Source organism: Hordeum vulgare, chromosome 2H, assembly GCF_904849725.1.
Source record: "Hordeum vulgare subsp. vulgare chromosome 2H, MorexV3_pseudomolecules_assembly, whole genome shotgun sequence".
In the NCBI taxonomy this organism is placed as follows: domain Eukaryota; kingdom Viridiplantae; phylum Streptophyta; class Magnoliopsida; order Poales; family Poaceae; genus Hordeum; species Hordeum vulgare.
The window spans coordinates 23,723,339-23,739,638 of NC_058519.1; the positions used below are offsets into that span (position 1 = coordinate 23,723,339).

Genomic DNA, 16,300 nt, shown 5'->3' on the forward strand with positions numbered 1-16,300 from the left:
ATGGATCTGACACGGCTGCTGTCCGAGGATGTGCTCGCCGACGTCCTCCGTCGTGTCGCGCCGCGCGACCTCGCCGTCTGCCGCTGCGCTTGCAAGGCCCTGCGTGCCGTCGTCGACGCCAGCGGCCTCCTGCGAACGGACCTCCTCCCGCTCGCCGTCGGCGGCATATTCATCAACTTCCGTGCCACCCTTCTGTCCGAGTTCTTCGCCCGCCCCTCGACGGGCCCTACGATCTCCGGCAGGTTTGACTACTTGCCCCGTCCCGATGACTACCTCGAGAGCCTGGATTGCTGCAGCATTGTGGACCACTGCAACGGCCTCCTCTTGCTCGATGCTTACAAGGGCCATTACTACGTGGTTAACCCGGCCACCCAGCAGTGGTATCCTTTACCGACCCGCCCGTCTATGTTCAAGGACGCAGATCCAGACTTCGCATACCAACAATACCTTGCGTTTGATCCCACCTTGTCGCCCCACTACCAAGTGTTTCTGATTCCACATCCTCGCTACAAAAGAAAGTCCGTAGAAGACGAGGTAGACCGTGCTATGGAGGAATCTGAATGGCCACCGTCTATGTGCGCTTTGCATGTTTTTTCCTCAAGGTCAGGCTGTTGGGAGGAAAGGTCTTTTATTCGACAAGGAAAGGCTGCTGGCACCATTGCTGATATGCGATCTTCTGATTTGGACGAGAGACGTTATGCCGTCTATCACGGGGGCACACTTTACGTGCACTGCAAAACTGATTTCATAATGAGGTACCTAAAACTCTATAAACACATCTTTTTTCTTTCTACCAATTTCTTCGTCACTAACGTAGTATTATCTACTTATACATTTATATATCCGCATGTTTATTAACATTATGTTTTGCAGGATATATTTGACAAATGATACATACCAAGTAATTAAAGCACCGACGGATGGTGAACTAATCGAATGCCGAGAGTTTCGTCTTGGACGATCAGAAAAAGGGGTGTACCTTGCATCTATTTGTCGTTTTGGGTGGTTTGCATATACTTCTAATACTTATCGTCTTCAGGTTTGGGTCCTTGAGGAATCATGTGGCCAGACGAATTGGGTCTTGAAGCATAACAATTGCCTTAGATCTACAATGCCTTATGACCGTCCTGTTCTTGGTTCATGGGTCTTACAGGATATTAATTGCAATGTGTATCTCAAAGAGTACATGGAGAGCAATGAACCACCTGACGAACACGTGGAACAACTATTAGACAAGAAAATTAAGTTGATAAACTCCATCAAGAAAACGCTAGTGGAAGCAAAGGTTGAATGGGACTCTGACAATGATGACATTCTTGACAATGAATATATGGTTGGTGGTTATCACGATGGACACATGTATATCCTTGGATTTCATCCATATAAAGAAGTTATCTTTTTGAATGTATCATCATACAGAGGATTAGCCTATCATTTGAAGGATTCAAAGCTTCAGGATCTGGGCTACTTGTACCCAACAAGTTATCATATAATTTCAGATCACGAGCAGTTCATAACCGACTCATTTACATACACACCTTGCTCGACAGGGCACCTGGAAGCAACAAGAATGTAGAAAGTCATCCCAAAGACTCGTATATATGTTGGTTGGAAGACAATTGAACATCACCATAAATGCCCTACTCATGTCAAAGGCATTGTTCTTTTTTATTAGCACTGAATTTATCCATTTGAATCAAATTTCTACGTATTTCGTTGCGTTTTTAAGAACATGAGATCTAAGATTGTGTCATTAGATAAGGAAAAACATGTCTTGTATAACCATTTACATCATGTTATGCCCATCATTGATTTGTTCGACAACTCCAACCATGATTCTTGGAGGACCCGGGATCATTTAGATACATATATAGCAGAACGATTCCTAAGAGCAACTCTAGCCGATCCCATAAAGTCTACAAGGAAATAAAATTTCCAGTTTACTCCTCTCACGGGCAGCTAGCCGAACTTCTAAAATCTATATGGTAGTAATATTTTTACTCCTTCACCAAAAAAACACTATTCCTAAATATACTCGGCACCCACGCGGCCGATTAAAATTTTGCCCGCGTCTTTCTTCCGCCCTCGCGTCTGCGTCCTTCCCCACGCGCCGCCGTTGCCACCGATGACCGTCCTGTCACCGAAACGGGTAGGCAAGATCCTTTCGCCACCCCCAGCTGGCTTGTCCGTGCCGGAAACCACCCACATATCGCCGCCCACACCGAAGAAAAGGATTTTAGTGTTAAATACGGATGTATCGAGTTGTGCTTTAGTGTTAAATACATCTGGCAAGAATTTTGGAGCGGAGGAAGTATTTTCTTAACAAACACATATGCCAAATCAACATATATACATGGCACTTCACTAACTTCATTATTTTTATTTCTCTTAACATGCTTGCATGAAAATGCTACCTATACGAATTCCCTCAAAACATGCACATATCCCACTACTTTCATTTTTCTCAACATGCATGAGAAATACTACTTAATTAATATGAAGTATTTTCTAACTACATAGTAACCAAATACAACGAATCATATATCTTGTTAATCTTTAGTCCCATATTTAAATTCAAGGGAACAAAATCTCATCAAAATAATATACTGCAGCCAATTCCAGCGTAACGCTTTGGGTATCATCTAGTTTATATAAAGAAAAATGATGATAGGCTAAAACAATCTATGATGTTACGTCCATGTTTATTCGTGATAAGTTATTTGTGTTACATCCAACTATAAGAAAGTCTTTTTTGAGCCGGCCCTTGCCCAACTCTCAATCTCCTTTCTCAGACGAGTTTGCACGGGAAAACAGTACTCCGTTGTGAACACCACACACAATCTTTCAAGAACATTGGCATTGCGGAACAGGAGACGAGCCAGTGTCCTCTGTGTCTCGTTCCCATCGTAGTGCACCATGTTAATCTTCCTTATCCTCACCCGCAAACATGTCGCTGAGAAGCTCGCCTCGTCGGGATCATCCACCCCGACATCATTGCCATCTCTCTGACCATCATCACTTGCTGTGGTGACCCGTCCTTGCTCCTTCTCTGCCATGTACAATGAAAGGACCTCCAGGTTTGGGGTCCGATCGAGGATGTTGTGCAGCGCGCTCACAAACCATCTGCTCTCGACGCGGCCCTGGAGCACGAGAGTCGTCATCTGGGGAAACAACGGGAGCCCGCCCGTCGCCGTGAGGCATGCGGTGTGCAGGCGTCCATGGTGCAGGTGGAGGCGCTTCGAGGCCGAGAAACTGGACAAGAACCGCCTGAACGCGGCGTGGTGCTTGGCATTATTCTTGGAGACCGGTGTGCAGAGATCGACGGTGCACAGTGGGATCCCTTGCGGTGGCGCGCCGTGAAGGGTGAGGAGCGACTTGGAAGGCGCGCCGCCGTGATACTCGACGGCTACCATCTCTGAGGCATCGACGTGGATGGACTGGGCGTTGTGGCAGCACCGGAGCGCGAAGCGGCGGAGGCGTGTGGGGAGTATGGAAAGTGTCTTGAGGCGGCGGATGTCTTCCAGCGTGAGATCGGCAAGGCGGGGGCTGCTCAAGATAAGCCTCTGGATGCTCTTCCCTGGGTCGTGGTGGATGCTGGTGAGGCGCAGCGTCTCGAGGGCCGGCAGGTGGACGGAGTCGGCATCAAGCAGCTTCAGCCGGCAGTGTGCCAGGCAGAGGGTCTTGAGGGTGGCACAGGAGAAAAGCCTTCTCGGAAGGAGGTAGGCTCCTTCCTTGGAAAAGGAGTAGTCGTCGTTCCCCGCGTCGGCGCCGGTCCGCCTGTTAACGTCAACGGAGCATTGTGTGCGTGTGCAGATGGGGCCAATGGCGAAGCGCAGGTCAAGGTTGAGCTCCGGTCCGGCGTACTCCAGCACGTAGCGGAGCCATTGGTCGACGTGGAAGCCGTCCCAGCCCGGCATGAAGTCGTCGAAGGCGAACCGGAAGGTGCGCAGCGGCACGTGACCGCCGGCAGAACGGCGGCGGCGGCGGCATAGGAGCGCGGCGTTGATGCCGTCGAGGAGCGCGCCGCTGCAGCTCTTGCGCTCCGTGGCCTCGTAGTAGTAGGTGTCCCAGTCGGCGCCCCTCTCCCCCTCCGTCTCCTGGAAAGAGACGGTGTGGACGTGGCCGAAGATGTCGCGCCACCGCCGGGCAAGCGCGGCCGCGCGGCCAGCCTCGTCGTTGGGGAGGTAGGAGAGGATGTGGCCCAGCACGTCGTCTGGGAGCTCGCTGATGCGATCTCGGCTCGTCGACGGTGGCCCCTCGGCCATCGTTCGTTCCCCGCGGCGATCCGATCTTGGCTGCCAACTTTGTAACGACAGAAACTACCAAACCCGGAGGCCTGTGTTAACAAACTTGGAGACCTCTGCTACAAGTCTATCTATATCTCTCCCTATATTTATATTTATATTTTATCTCTTTCTAATCTTCCCTAATAATAAAGCGCGCAGCGCTTCTGTCGTCGGTCGTCGGTCGTTTTGCAGAAAAGCCCTCGCAGTTTTAGGTAATCAACCCGCAGTCCAGTTTTAAGCCACAACGAACCGTTTTTTGTCATTTTGCAGAAACATCCTCATAGTTTTTGATAATCAACCCGTAGTCCTCCCGAGCTCCTCGCCCCTCCTCGCCGCGCTCCCGCTCCACCCGACCCCGCGCCGCCGCCTCGCGGCCCTCCGCGTCCTCCTGCCGGTCTCCCTCCTCCGCCGCCACCCGGACCTCGCGCTGCGCCTCCTCCTCATCCACGCCTCCCTCGGCCTCCTCGCGTACGCGCACCACATCTTCGACCACCTCCTCCCCGCGCGCACCCGCCGGGAGCGCGCGTTCCCGTGGAACTGCCTCGTCGCCGGATACGCCAGCGTCGGCCGCCACGACGACGCGCTCGCGCTCTACCTCCAGATGGACGAGGAGGGCGCGCCGCGCGACGGGTTCACCTTCGAGAGCGCGCTCCGGGCCTGCTCCGGCGCCCGGTCCGCCGAGCTCGGTCGGGCCGTGCACCGCGACGCCCTCACAGCCGGCCTCGCCGCCGACGTCTCCGTGTGCGACGCCCTCGTGGAGATGTACGCCCAGTGCGGCGACATGGAGATGGCGTGCCAGGTGTTCGACGCAATGCCGGAGAGGGACGCCGTCTCATGGAACGTCTTGCTTGGTGGCTTGCTGGGGCACGGTGGCCTCTCTGCTCAGGCAACGGAGGCCTGGAGGAGGATGCTCGGAGAAGGGCACAAGCCCGACTCCGTCATGCTGTCGGCGATGCTCTGGCATCACCCTGGTGATGGCAAACAGGGACGGGAGGTTCATGTCTGGGTGATCCGTCCTTGGCTCGAGACGGAGTTATCAGTGGCAAACGCTCTGATTGGAATGTACTCCAGAAAGAATGAGCTAGGCCATGCCCTGTCGGTGTTCGAGTCGATGCCGGTCAGGGACCTGGCCTCATGGAATGCTATACTATCTGCCCACAGCCAAGACTTCAGAGTTCTCATGATGTTTTGCCGTATGGTGGACTCCGGAGCACGGCCGGACGAGACCACCTTCATGGCGGTGCTCTCGGCGTGCGACAATCTAGGATTGGTGGAGGGCGGCATGAGGCTGTTCTCTGAGATGGAGAACAAGTACAGAATTCAGCCTACTGTACAACACTGCACCTCTCTTGTGAACATGCTAGGCAAAGCAGGGATGGTCAGAGAGGCATACGAGTTGTTCGTGTAAAAATCTTAAAAACATTTCGTGCCTCTGTTTTTAGTCTCATTTTTTATTTTCATTTTTCTGTTCCATTTTTTAGTTTAAATAATTTAGAACTTTGAAAAACTTTTGCAATTTATAAAACTGGGAATTTTGAAATAAAAGTTTGAAGAAAATATAAAATGTTTATGAATTCAAAAAATGCTCAGGATTTTTTTAGAAAATCGTTCATAATTTTGAGAACAATGTTGATGAAAACAATGGTGAATGCAATTGAAAAAAAAATTGCTAATTCAAAAAATGTTCATGCATTTCAAGAAATGTCCTAAATTTTAAAGACATAATATGATCAGCATCATTGAAGATTATAATTGTTTTTCTCCCGTTGCAACGCATGGGTCCTTTTGCTAGTCTAATAATAAAGCAAATTGGGCTTCTGGTCGTCCGTTGTGGCATTTTTGCACAAAAGCCCCTGTCGTTTTCAGTAATCAACCCGCACTCCAGTAAATAAGTGAAAATAACGTTTCGTATTTCTGCCCCACGCTCGAGTCGAGCGACCGCACCTCCCAACCCCATCTGGATTGTTTCAAAAAAAACCCATCTGGATCCGCCGCTGGTCCTCATCCCGTCCTCCCCGCACCCCGGCCTACCTCCTCCCCCGCGCCACCTGAGTCCTTCGCGCGTGGTTCGCCGACGTCGAGGCCCAGGCCGCCGTGCTTCGGGCCCGCGCCAACGACCGTGATGGGCTGCTCAACACTCTCCTCGCCGCCACGGACAAACGGCCAGGAGGAAGAGGAGGACGCAAGGGAGGCGGGGCAGCGTCGGAATAAGTGAGCGCCGGATCCGGTCGAGGGTTACGACGAGACGGGCATGAAGGCTTTCGTCGTGGCCGCCGCGCTCTATGCTCTGCCCCTATTCTAGGCGTCAATCATGGCTGCTCATGAGGTAATAGAAGGAAAGATGATGAAGGACATGAACAACACACCTTTTATATGATTAATTGCAGTGCAGGAAGAAACGGCGGTGGCTCCACCATGGCCTTCAGCACGCCTCCACAAGGCAATGGAGGTTGGATGCGGTGGTGGGCGGGATGGGATGCATCTACTCGCAGGGGCAAGGCCTTCGGCGGCCGGCTCTGGGGTATGGGATCCTATTTGTGCGGTGGAGTCAGTTTGCATGTTGATTGGATAGTGTGCTAGCTTGTTCTATAGTTACTCTGTAGCTAGCTACCAGTGATCGAAGTTGAAAGCTCAATGTAAGCTGCACAGTTAAGCTTCTTTACTGGTGATGGTTTTTCCATGCTTGATTCTATGGGGTGTAGGAATTTTATTGAAACAAGCTTGATTTCCATAAGAATCTAAACCTGGGCTGAAAGATACATATTTGGGTAGATAAGTTTTAGTGATTGAAACTATTGCATGTTATTATTGGTGAATAAGTTCACGTTCATGGGCAAATAAACTCGAAGATCAGGGTAAATTGCTATCAATTTTGATTTGTTACTCTGACGTATTCTGTTGTCGACAAAATTATATAGTCAAGTGAGGCATGTAGCACAGGTATTCAATCTAGACTGATTTTTTGGTGGGAATAATTAATCATGAATTTCCTTGGGTTCTCTCCTGATATTTGGCAGTTGTAGAATATCATATTCATTATGCATATGAAATATGACATCTCCATTGTTACTGTAGAATATGATATACATTATTTATTTCATATATGACATCTCTATTATTACTACTGGAGCTGAAAAATATATTTCACAACTACCTAAACATATCTATTTTATCATCTATTACTGACTTTTTGGCTACCACGTTCAAATAAAAAAGTTGGCAAGTGCAACCTTATGTATGAATGTACAAAAAATCTGTAGGTTAGCCAATAAAAATGATGAGCAAAAGTATTTCATCATAAAGTAGCCATGTGACCATATCTAGATTTATCGTCATCAAACATCTTCCTTCGACACATCATAGCTTCGTCAAACATCAAAGAAAAGTCCTTTTTGTGTTTTCACATTCCACAAGTAATTAAAGCCTTGATTTGCTCTTCCCAACTTAGTAAAGAATCATTATGACCTTTTGAGAAACATCCATATTGTTCCGCTAGGTTGAAATTCAAAAACCCAGTAGCTTATAAAGCCTATAATTAACTTTTCAAGATTATTAGATGATTTTCTGTCAAGATGAATACATGGATACTCTACTATCTACAGTATTGTAATTTTCTCTTCATGTTTGATACAACTCTATGATAGTTGCATCTTCACATAGTACGAAATATTGTTCGAACAAACTAACTCTCGGAGGTTCAGCTTCTTTTTGTGATTGCAAAAAATGGATGACAAAGCTGAATTGAGCATCGTTGAGGATTTTGATAACCGACCATCAAAAAAGGCAAAATGCTCTGAATGAGTGTACTACTCTAAATTGCCAGAACGATCAGGTAGGTGTACTGAGTTTTATTCTTTGTCTGAATTGAGTTTTCATTCCCATAATGCTCAATTAGTGAATGAAAGTAAAAGGCCTAAAAAACACTTAGAAACAGCAGCCCTAAAAGCGCACCTCATTCATAAAAAAAATGTTTAGTTTTTGTTTTGTTTGGCCTTTACTCCAACGACACATATATTTGCTAGACTTTTTTAAAGATGGTTTGCTTAAAAAAATAATTATTCTTCATGTTAGACATGTTTGTCGTGGGTAATAAATCAAATCATCAATTATGTTTTATACCATGCTTGTTGTCATCACTTATATTTTAAGCGATACTTATGTTTTTTTAAAGAAATCTTGATGATTGTATCACGAATACCGGAGTCAATGATATTATTTTTCCGTTGCAACGCACGGGTCATTTTCCTAGTATATAATAAAGCAAATACGGTTTCTGGTCGTCCGTCATGGATATTACCCCTAAAGTTTGCATAAATTACCCACCACGCCACTGGTAAGTAATAGAAAACATTCCACAAAGCAAAAAATCTTGAACTGGGCCGGCCCATGTAAAAACCTCCTATACTACGCTCTGGATGTTGGGAGAATATCCAGCACACAGTATGGGCCGGCCCATGCACATGCGCCTGCTTTTAGTTCCGTTTATTTATTTATTTTTAGTTCCGTTTTATTTTTATATTTTAAATAATTTAGAACTTCAAATAATCTTTAAAATTTTAATAAACTGAAAATTATAAATCAACATATTAAAAAAATAAATGTTTGTGACTTCAAAAACTGCTCGGAGTTTTGTAAAAAATGGTCGCATATCTATACCTAATAATAAAGAGGCTATTGCTTCCGTCGGAAAACTCACCGCGGCATTTTTATAAAAAAATTCTATAATTTTTGTTATTCAACCAGCGCTTCATCATTTATCTTCAACGTAAAAGAAAAAATCGATTCGCTGCAAAAATTATACCCGTACGCATCGCCTCCTCCCGTCGACCCTGGGCCACCCTAGCATGTGCCGAGGCCGCCGCCACACCACTCGCCGCCGTGGCCGACCTCAACCGCCGCCGATGCCGATCTCAACCCACCCGCCTCCGCGGCCGTACCTCTCCCCGCTCACTGCCCCCGTTGCGGCGCTCGAGCGCATCGCGTCGACCCTGGTCCATCCTGGCCTGTGCTCAGGCCGCTGCCACACCACTCGCCACCGCGGCCGACCTCAACCACCACTGTTGTCGATCTCAATCCACCCGCCTCCGTGGCCGTACCTCTGCCCGCTTGCTGCCCCCGTTTTGGCGCTCGAGCACAGTTTCTGGATCAAATCAACGCGACAGCTACTGTGACTGAGGATGATGTGTCTACTCGATGCAGAATGGCGGCGGCGCGCGAATAAGGCGCGGCGGAGTGAAATACTTGCTGGTGGAGGCGGGCCTCCATGGCTCACACGGGGAACTCCGAGGTTATGACGTGGCAACGGCGACTCCTTATGGCCAGATAGAGGCGCCGAACCCTTGCTCCCCTCATCGTATCCCCTCCTCCGGCAGGAACTCGTCATCTGGTGAGATCCCCTCCCAATGCCTCCAACCGTGTGCCAAGCATCGGCAAGAAAATTTGTTTTGTGGAGATTTGCTTGCTGATGAATGAATGTATTGAATGTAAGATTGTATTGTTGTAGAGACAGAGAATGGAACACCACCTTCAGTTTGTGATCTGATCCCACATTCTCTACCCCATGGGTGAAATAAGATAACAGTCCATTGATCAATTCACGTAGCCTCTTTGTTTTGCTTTGCTTGTCCCGCTCAATTTCTCATCATGGTGGAATTAACAATGGACGGGTTGATTTTTCAACAAAATAGGATAGGACTGACTACATTAGTTATTAGCTTATTATTTTAATAAATCAAAATGATTATAAAAAGATTAAAAGCGTGTGATATTTTTTCTCCCGTTGCAACGCACGGGCCCTTTTGCTAGTACAATAGAATGTTTGCAATTTTAGAAAAATGTTTGTACAATAAGAAAAGTCCATGATTTCAAATACAATTCCATGTATTAAAAATTATTAAAGGCATTTAACAAAATGCTTTCTAATTCAAAATATGTTAATGCATTTAAAAAATGTCCTAAAGTTTTAAAAATAGCTAATGCCTGTTTTGGTAGTTTCTTTTTTTATTTAAATTTTTTTGTTCCATTTTATTTTATTTCTAATTTATATAATTTAGAATTACAAAAAATTTTGCCTATTAAAAAATAGGAATTTTAAATTAAAATGCTGACGAAAACATAAAATGTTTGTTGATTCAAAAAAGCGCCGGTTATTTTTTTGCAAATTCCAAAACAATGTCCATGAATTTAATAAATATATTACTGATTTAGAAAAATGTTTGTTTATTCAGAAAAACTTCATGCGTTTCAAAAGATGTTTGTGAATTTAAAATAAATCCTCCAATATAAAAAATTATGTTCGTCTTTTCTTGAATTGGTCGTCAATTCAAAAAAAAATTAAACCCGTTCGAAATATAAAATATATTCACGATTTTTAGTAAATGTTTTTAAATTTTACAAAATGTTCTCGATTTTAAAATTGTTCCCATATTTGTAAAATTGTTCACGAAAGATCTAATGTATGTAGTTAAACATTAATTCTTCTAAGTCTTTGTGACAATATACCTGTGTGAATTTTGAAGAGTTAATTGTTGGATCGATCGAATTATTATTGTATGTTTGCTAAAAAAAATCTTAAAATTCAGATAAATATTTGAGTTACCAAGATTTTTGACTACCATGATATATATTTTTTGGAATTTTAAAGATTGCTTCAACTTGTGAATAAATTTAAAAGAAGAAACATTTTCTTGCATTTGTGCACAAAATTTTAAAATCAAACGATGATATATGAACATAATGTGGTTACCATCATTGGAGATTATGTTTTTTTTTCTTCCGTTGCAACGCACGGGCATATTTGCTAGTATATATATACACAAGTCCGAACACATCTCAATTGAGTCAATTACACCACTGATATAATAATTTACCGTAAAAAGTCAATTTAGTGCTAAAACTTATATCATACATTGAACTGGTGTCATAACTAGATATTAACGTGTATATATGATGCAAATCATGTTTATATACGAATACAATGTTGATTAGGCGCGTCAACATGGCATGGATCCCGCTATCAGTGACAGTAGGATGTGTGTCTGCTAATTTACAAAAGAAAAACTTGGAATTTTTCTTGCAGATGAAGGTCGTGGGGTACATCTGTTAGTAACTCATAGTATTGTGCAAAAATTGTACATCTATATAAGGGGCCTTATAGTTTTGCCATGTGCAAAATGAATATAGGGGGTTCAGCAAATGCTAGCAGCAAAGCTGGTGATGTAGTCCCCGGACCTGTGTTTGAGCACGGTAAAATCATCCTTGAATCTTTTAAGCGAGGTCGGGCGGGAGAAGGGTACTTGTTTGAAAATGACGTCGTTTTCTTTCCATCCAAATAGACCAGGCCGAGACCACAAAGACCTCCATGAACATGGGCGTGACCCAGTTATACTTAGCGTAGGATAATCATTTGAATCTTTCATTTTCACTACACCACGACACTCAAATTAACATCCAACAATCTGTCGGTATAGGTTATCTAAGACCCTGTTTGGAACCATAATAGATTATGATAATCTAGATTATGAAGATAAATTATATAATTTGATTTATAAAAATAATCTAGGTGAACATGTTTGGAAACCAGATTATATAAACTGTAATCCAGGTTTTACATTGCATAATGACCTATCTACCCTCTGTTTTTTTTAAAAGAGGAGGGTGGCGGTAGAAATGTTATTATCTCCAACTTTACAAGGGTAATGGGTCATTAGCAATCCATAATCCGATTTTAGCTGGTATAGAGTAGATTATGAGTTTTTAATAATCTATCCATCTAGTTTTTATAATCTACACTATAAGTTGTCCTGTTTGGAAACATAATAGATTATAAAAACTAGATTATATAATCTAGGTGGTTTCAAACAGGGCCTAAGGCGACGCATTTAGTGTCGGCAAAGACCTTTCCGACAGAAAGGAGTTGCCGTCCATAGTCCTGTGGGTAAAGGCCTTTCCAGACAGAAAGTATGATGAGATCTACGACGACAGAAATTTCTATACCGATAGACGTTTATATGCCGACATATCGTCTGACAATGCGCAATGGCGACAGATAGTTCGACATCCATTTAGATGCCATCTTACTCGACCCAACCATGAAGGCGGATGGGTCTGTAACCTAATTTGGATTGGATCTTGGCTGTCCGGTATATAACGACCGACGCGGTGATCCGGGATTTTCTACCAAACAGGCCCGGAGTACGTACGTGGGATTTCCATCAACGCATATCACGTCCCATCAACGCTTACGTACAGAGATGGCGATGAGTTGCCTCGGCGGCGACCGGCTGAGCGCTCTCCCGGACACGGCGCTGCTGCGTGTCCTGTCCCATCTCTCCTCCAAAGAGGTGGCGCGCGCCTGCGCGTTGTCCCGCCGGTGGCGCCACCTCTCCGCCGCTGTGCCCGTCGTCGACCTGGTCGACCCCAGGACAGAGACAGGACGCCGGGGAGGGGACCTCGCCGTGTGCTTCGACATGCTGGTGACGAGCGTGATCATCTCCAAGGATCCGACGACGCCGATCCGCGCCCTCCGGCTCGTCGCGCTCGACGCCCCGGTCCACCTCCTCGACCAGTGGGTCCGCATCGCCTCCTCCTCCGGCGCCGAGGAGGTCGACGTCGATCTGCGCTACCCTTACCTCTCCCGCCGCAAACTCTGCCCCTACGGGTCGAAGAAGGCCTCGGCCGACTTCGACGCTGTCGAACGCGGCCAGTACGCCAAGACGCCGCCGCAGCTCTTCCGGTGCGGCACGCTGCTTCGCCTCCGCCTTGCCAACTGGACGCTCGACCTGCCCTCGGGCTTCGCCGTCGCCGCGTCGCTGGACACGCTCTGCCTTAAACGGATCATGGCCACGAACGGGGTGATCCAGCAGCTGCTCTCCGGCTGCTCCCGCCTCGCCGACCTGACGCTGGAGGAGTGCCCGGGCGTCAAGAAGATCACCGTGCCCAGCGAATGCCTCCGTAGCTTCGCCATGCTCTGCTGCCACAAGGCCACGCGAGTCAAGCTGCGCACCCGACGGCTGCGTTCGCTGCGGTACAAGGGCGGCCTTCCTCGGGACAACTGGCTCCTGTACCTCGAAGGCTACGAGGAGGTGGCGGCGGTGACCATCGACATCTGCGAGGACCTCACCACCAAATCACCAAAGGAGGTCGCTCACCTCATGAAGCTCATCGGCCGGTGCAAGAACCTGACATGTCTCCACCTCGCGCTGCGCCCATCGATGGCCTACTACTGCAACGAGATCATGGCTGTCCTCAGCGGCCTGCGAGAACTCAGGCAGCTCGTCCTCAAGGGGTTCATGGCGGCTGATCACGCCGTCCTGTCCGTCGCCGTCCTGCTCGTCAACGCCCGAAACCTGGAAGTGTTGTCATTGTTTCCTGCTGTTCCTCCCAAGCCCATGGAGAAGAAGACTTTCGTCGATTCAGACGAGGAGGAGGAGCCTGAGAACTGCGCCATCGTTGAGGAAACCGTGGACTACGAGTGGACGAACAAGAACCTGCGGCGGATGAACATCCCCTGCTTGGGTCATAGCCTGAGGAGGATCAGCATTGAAATGTACAGTGGGAGTGCATTCGACAAGATGCTTGCAGAGTTCCTGCTCAACAAAGCTGCAACATTGGAGGAATTCTCCGTGACATTATCAGCTCAAGTTTCTGCACAGAAGGAAGAGATTGCAATGGAATTCAAATCTTGGTTGTATAATCCCAGTGCCACAGTAACTTGTGAATAGACGGCAGCAAGAAATATATTTTATAAATCAAGTGCGAGGTTCGGAAACTATGATAAGAATTAGGATGACAATTTTATCCATGAGTATCGTACCCACATAGACATGATATATGTATGTAATTTTATACCCACGGATATTACTCTTATCCTACCCATTAAGTAATTGATAGGATGCGACTATAGCCTTTTATCCGTGGATATACCCATACCCTATTCGTTTATACTCATACGTGAACAGTATGCACGATTCACAAACGTACTTATGTTAAAGTTGTCGTGTGATCTTGTAAACCCATGTTAAAGTTATCATCAATAGTCGATTTGAATTAAAATAATTATCATGTACTCATTTATCTGTAACTGAGTTGAGGTCAATGTTATTTCGTCAAATGTGATGTGATGAATGTAAAATTACAAATAACTTGTGTACTGTTTGATTTACCCATTGGGTATCCAATGGGTATGGGTACAGATAAAAGTTTCATGTCCGTGGATATGGGTATGTGTAGAACTTTATACCCATTGACCAGATGGGTATGGATATGACATTGCTCTACCGTTGTATATTCTACCAATTGCCATCCTTAATAAGAATCAAAGTGTCGATGTTTAAAATAATATATGTGAGTGTGATGCCCCCTGTTTTTATGTTAGATAATCAGTTTTGCTAAAACACATTTTGATGTGTCATAAGTATTGCACTCTTACATGGAGATTTGTGTGTCTGTTTTCTTTGTTTTCTACTTTCCATTTTTTTGCTATTTGAGTCATTTAGATGTGCAATAACTATGATAGTTTTAGATGTGACGCTTAGATAATCCTATCATGCTCCTGGCATTCTTGGTATGTCACTAACTTTATTATATTATTATTTTACTCAGGTTATGCACTATCATTTAGCTGTCTCCAACATGGTTTAGACAAGAGTGGTGGTAGATTGTTGTTATGTTTGTCAATTTGTTTAAAGGGCAACGCTCTGTATCGGTGCGCCGACCCAATATTTTTGCCGGTCAGTCTGATCCGTCCGATTTGCATGCGCGTAGCCGTAAGATCCCTCCTCTTCCGCATCCCATCTTCAACCTCTCACACAGAAGAAAGAGAGAAAAAGGAGGCCACCGCTCCCTTACACGCCGCACCCCACGCCTCGCCTCCTCATCTTCTCTCACCGTCGGTCATCCCTGGTTGCCGCCCCCGCCATCGGTCGCGGCCCTCGCCGTCGGTCCGAGCTCCGCCATCATGCATGTAGCAAAATACTTCTTCGATGTAGCAAATTCGAGGGATGGCTGCAACAAAAAGAAGGCATCACCGTAGTAGGCCACAACTCCACCGTGATAGATGTAGCAAAATCCGTCGCCGGTAGTAACAACATTAGATGACGGTTGCAGCTTTTCGATTAGCTGGTTGCAACTTTCAGGGTGGAGGTTCGACTCGTTGCAGTGGAGTTAAATGGATGGACGGAGTTCCTGGTTGAAGCTTTCTCTATTGCCGGTTGAAACATTTTTCATATACCGTTGGAGCTTTTTCTGTCAACGGTTGCAACAAACACGAGCATGGTTCTCCAGCTGGCCAGGTGACCATCAAAGCTCTCTGTTGTGCGAGATGCAGCTGCATCAGCGCAAGGTTGGATGCAGCTCGGCACCATGTTGCACGCCCCTTGCAACAACGCGCCCCCTTGCCGCCTCGTATGTGGTCAGCCTGCATTGCGGCAGCTCCCTCGTGAGCCATCATGGTGGAGGCGGACTAGCTAGGTCAACACAAGCTCTACTTTGCGTGTTGTGAGGAAGAAGGAACAGATGAGGACGAACGACTAAAGCATAAGGCCACGTTTAAAAAAATGACTTGCGTTATGTCTAGCGTGAAAGATGCGAGGCGCACGATCTAAAGAATCCCAATGCCCGCACGTGTGCCGCGCGAGTTTCGGCCGACGCCCCGACAATAAACGTTTACCTTGTTTAAAAGAACTTACATCTCACAACTATGATACACTCTCTTATAATATGATTAAGAACGATGGGATCTACGTCATCATCGAACTATTTGCTTTGAATCGATGGATATATGTGGCGTGATGGACATGTTAATCGTTGGAATAACCTGGCAATATTTTACTTCCCCTATGTAATGACATCTATTGCTACTCTTTGCAGGCTATGTATTGATGGCACACATCTTCTGCTTTTACTTTGTTGTTGTTGTTTGCTGTAGGTCATAGAAAATAAAATATTTCTACGGGGGGTTTAATGCCAAATCAAAATGTTAAAGATTCAAAGTGCTTTTAGTTACAGAATGACTT

At 46.0% G+C, this 16,300-nt stretch overlaps 2 protein-coding genes across 2 annotated transcripts; both read left to right on the forward strand.

Annotated features, from left to right (window-relative positions):
- Positions 1 to 2,627, forward strand: LOC123425091. The gene is made up of 4 exons (XM_045108759.1): positions 1 to 755; positions 874 to 1,039; positions 1,154 to 1,333; positions 2,580 to 2,627. Exons 1-4 carry the CDS (start codon positions 1 to 3, stop codon positions 2,625 to 2,627), a joined length of 1,149 nt encoding a protein of 382 aa, XP_044964694.1.
- A 1,975-nt stretch (positions 2,628 to 4,602) lies between these two features.
- On the forward strand, positions 4,603 to 6,903 carry LOC123425092 (pentatricopeptide repeat-containing protein At4g25270, chloroplastic-like; the record flags this gene model as incomplete). The annotated part of the gene is made up of 4 exons (XM_045108760.1): positions 4,603 to 5,681; positions 6,079 to 6,170; positions 6,679 to 6,807; positions 6,890 to 6,903. Coding segments are annotated over 4 exons (1,314 nt in total), but the record flags the coding sequence as incomplete, so codon positions are not given.
- Between the last annotated feature and the right edge of the window lie 9,397 nt (positions 6,904 to 16,300).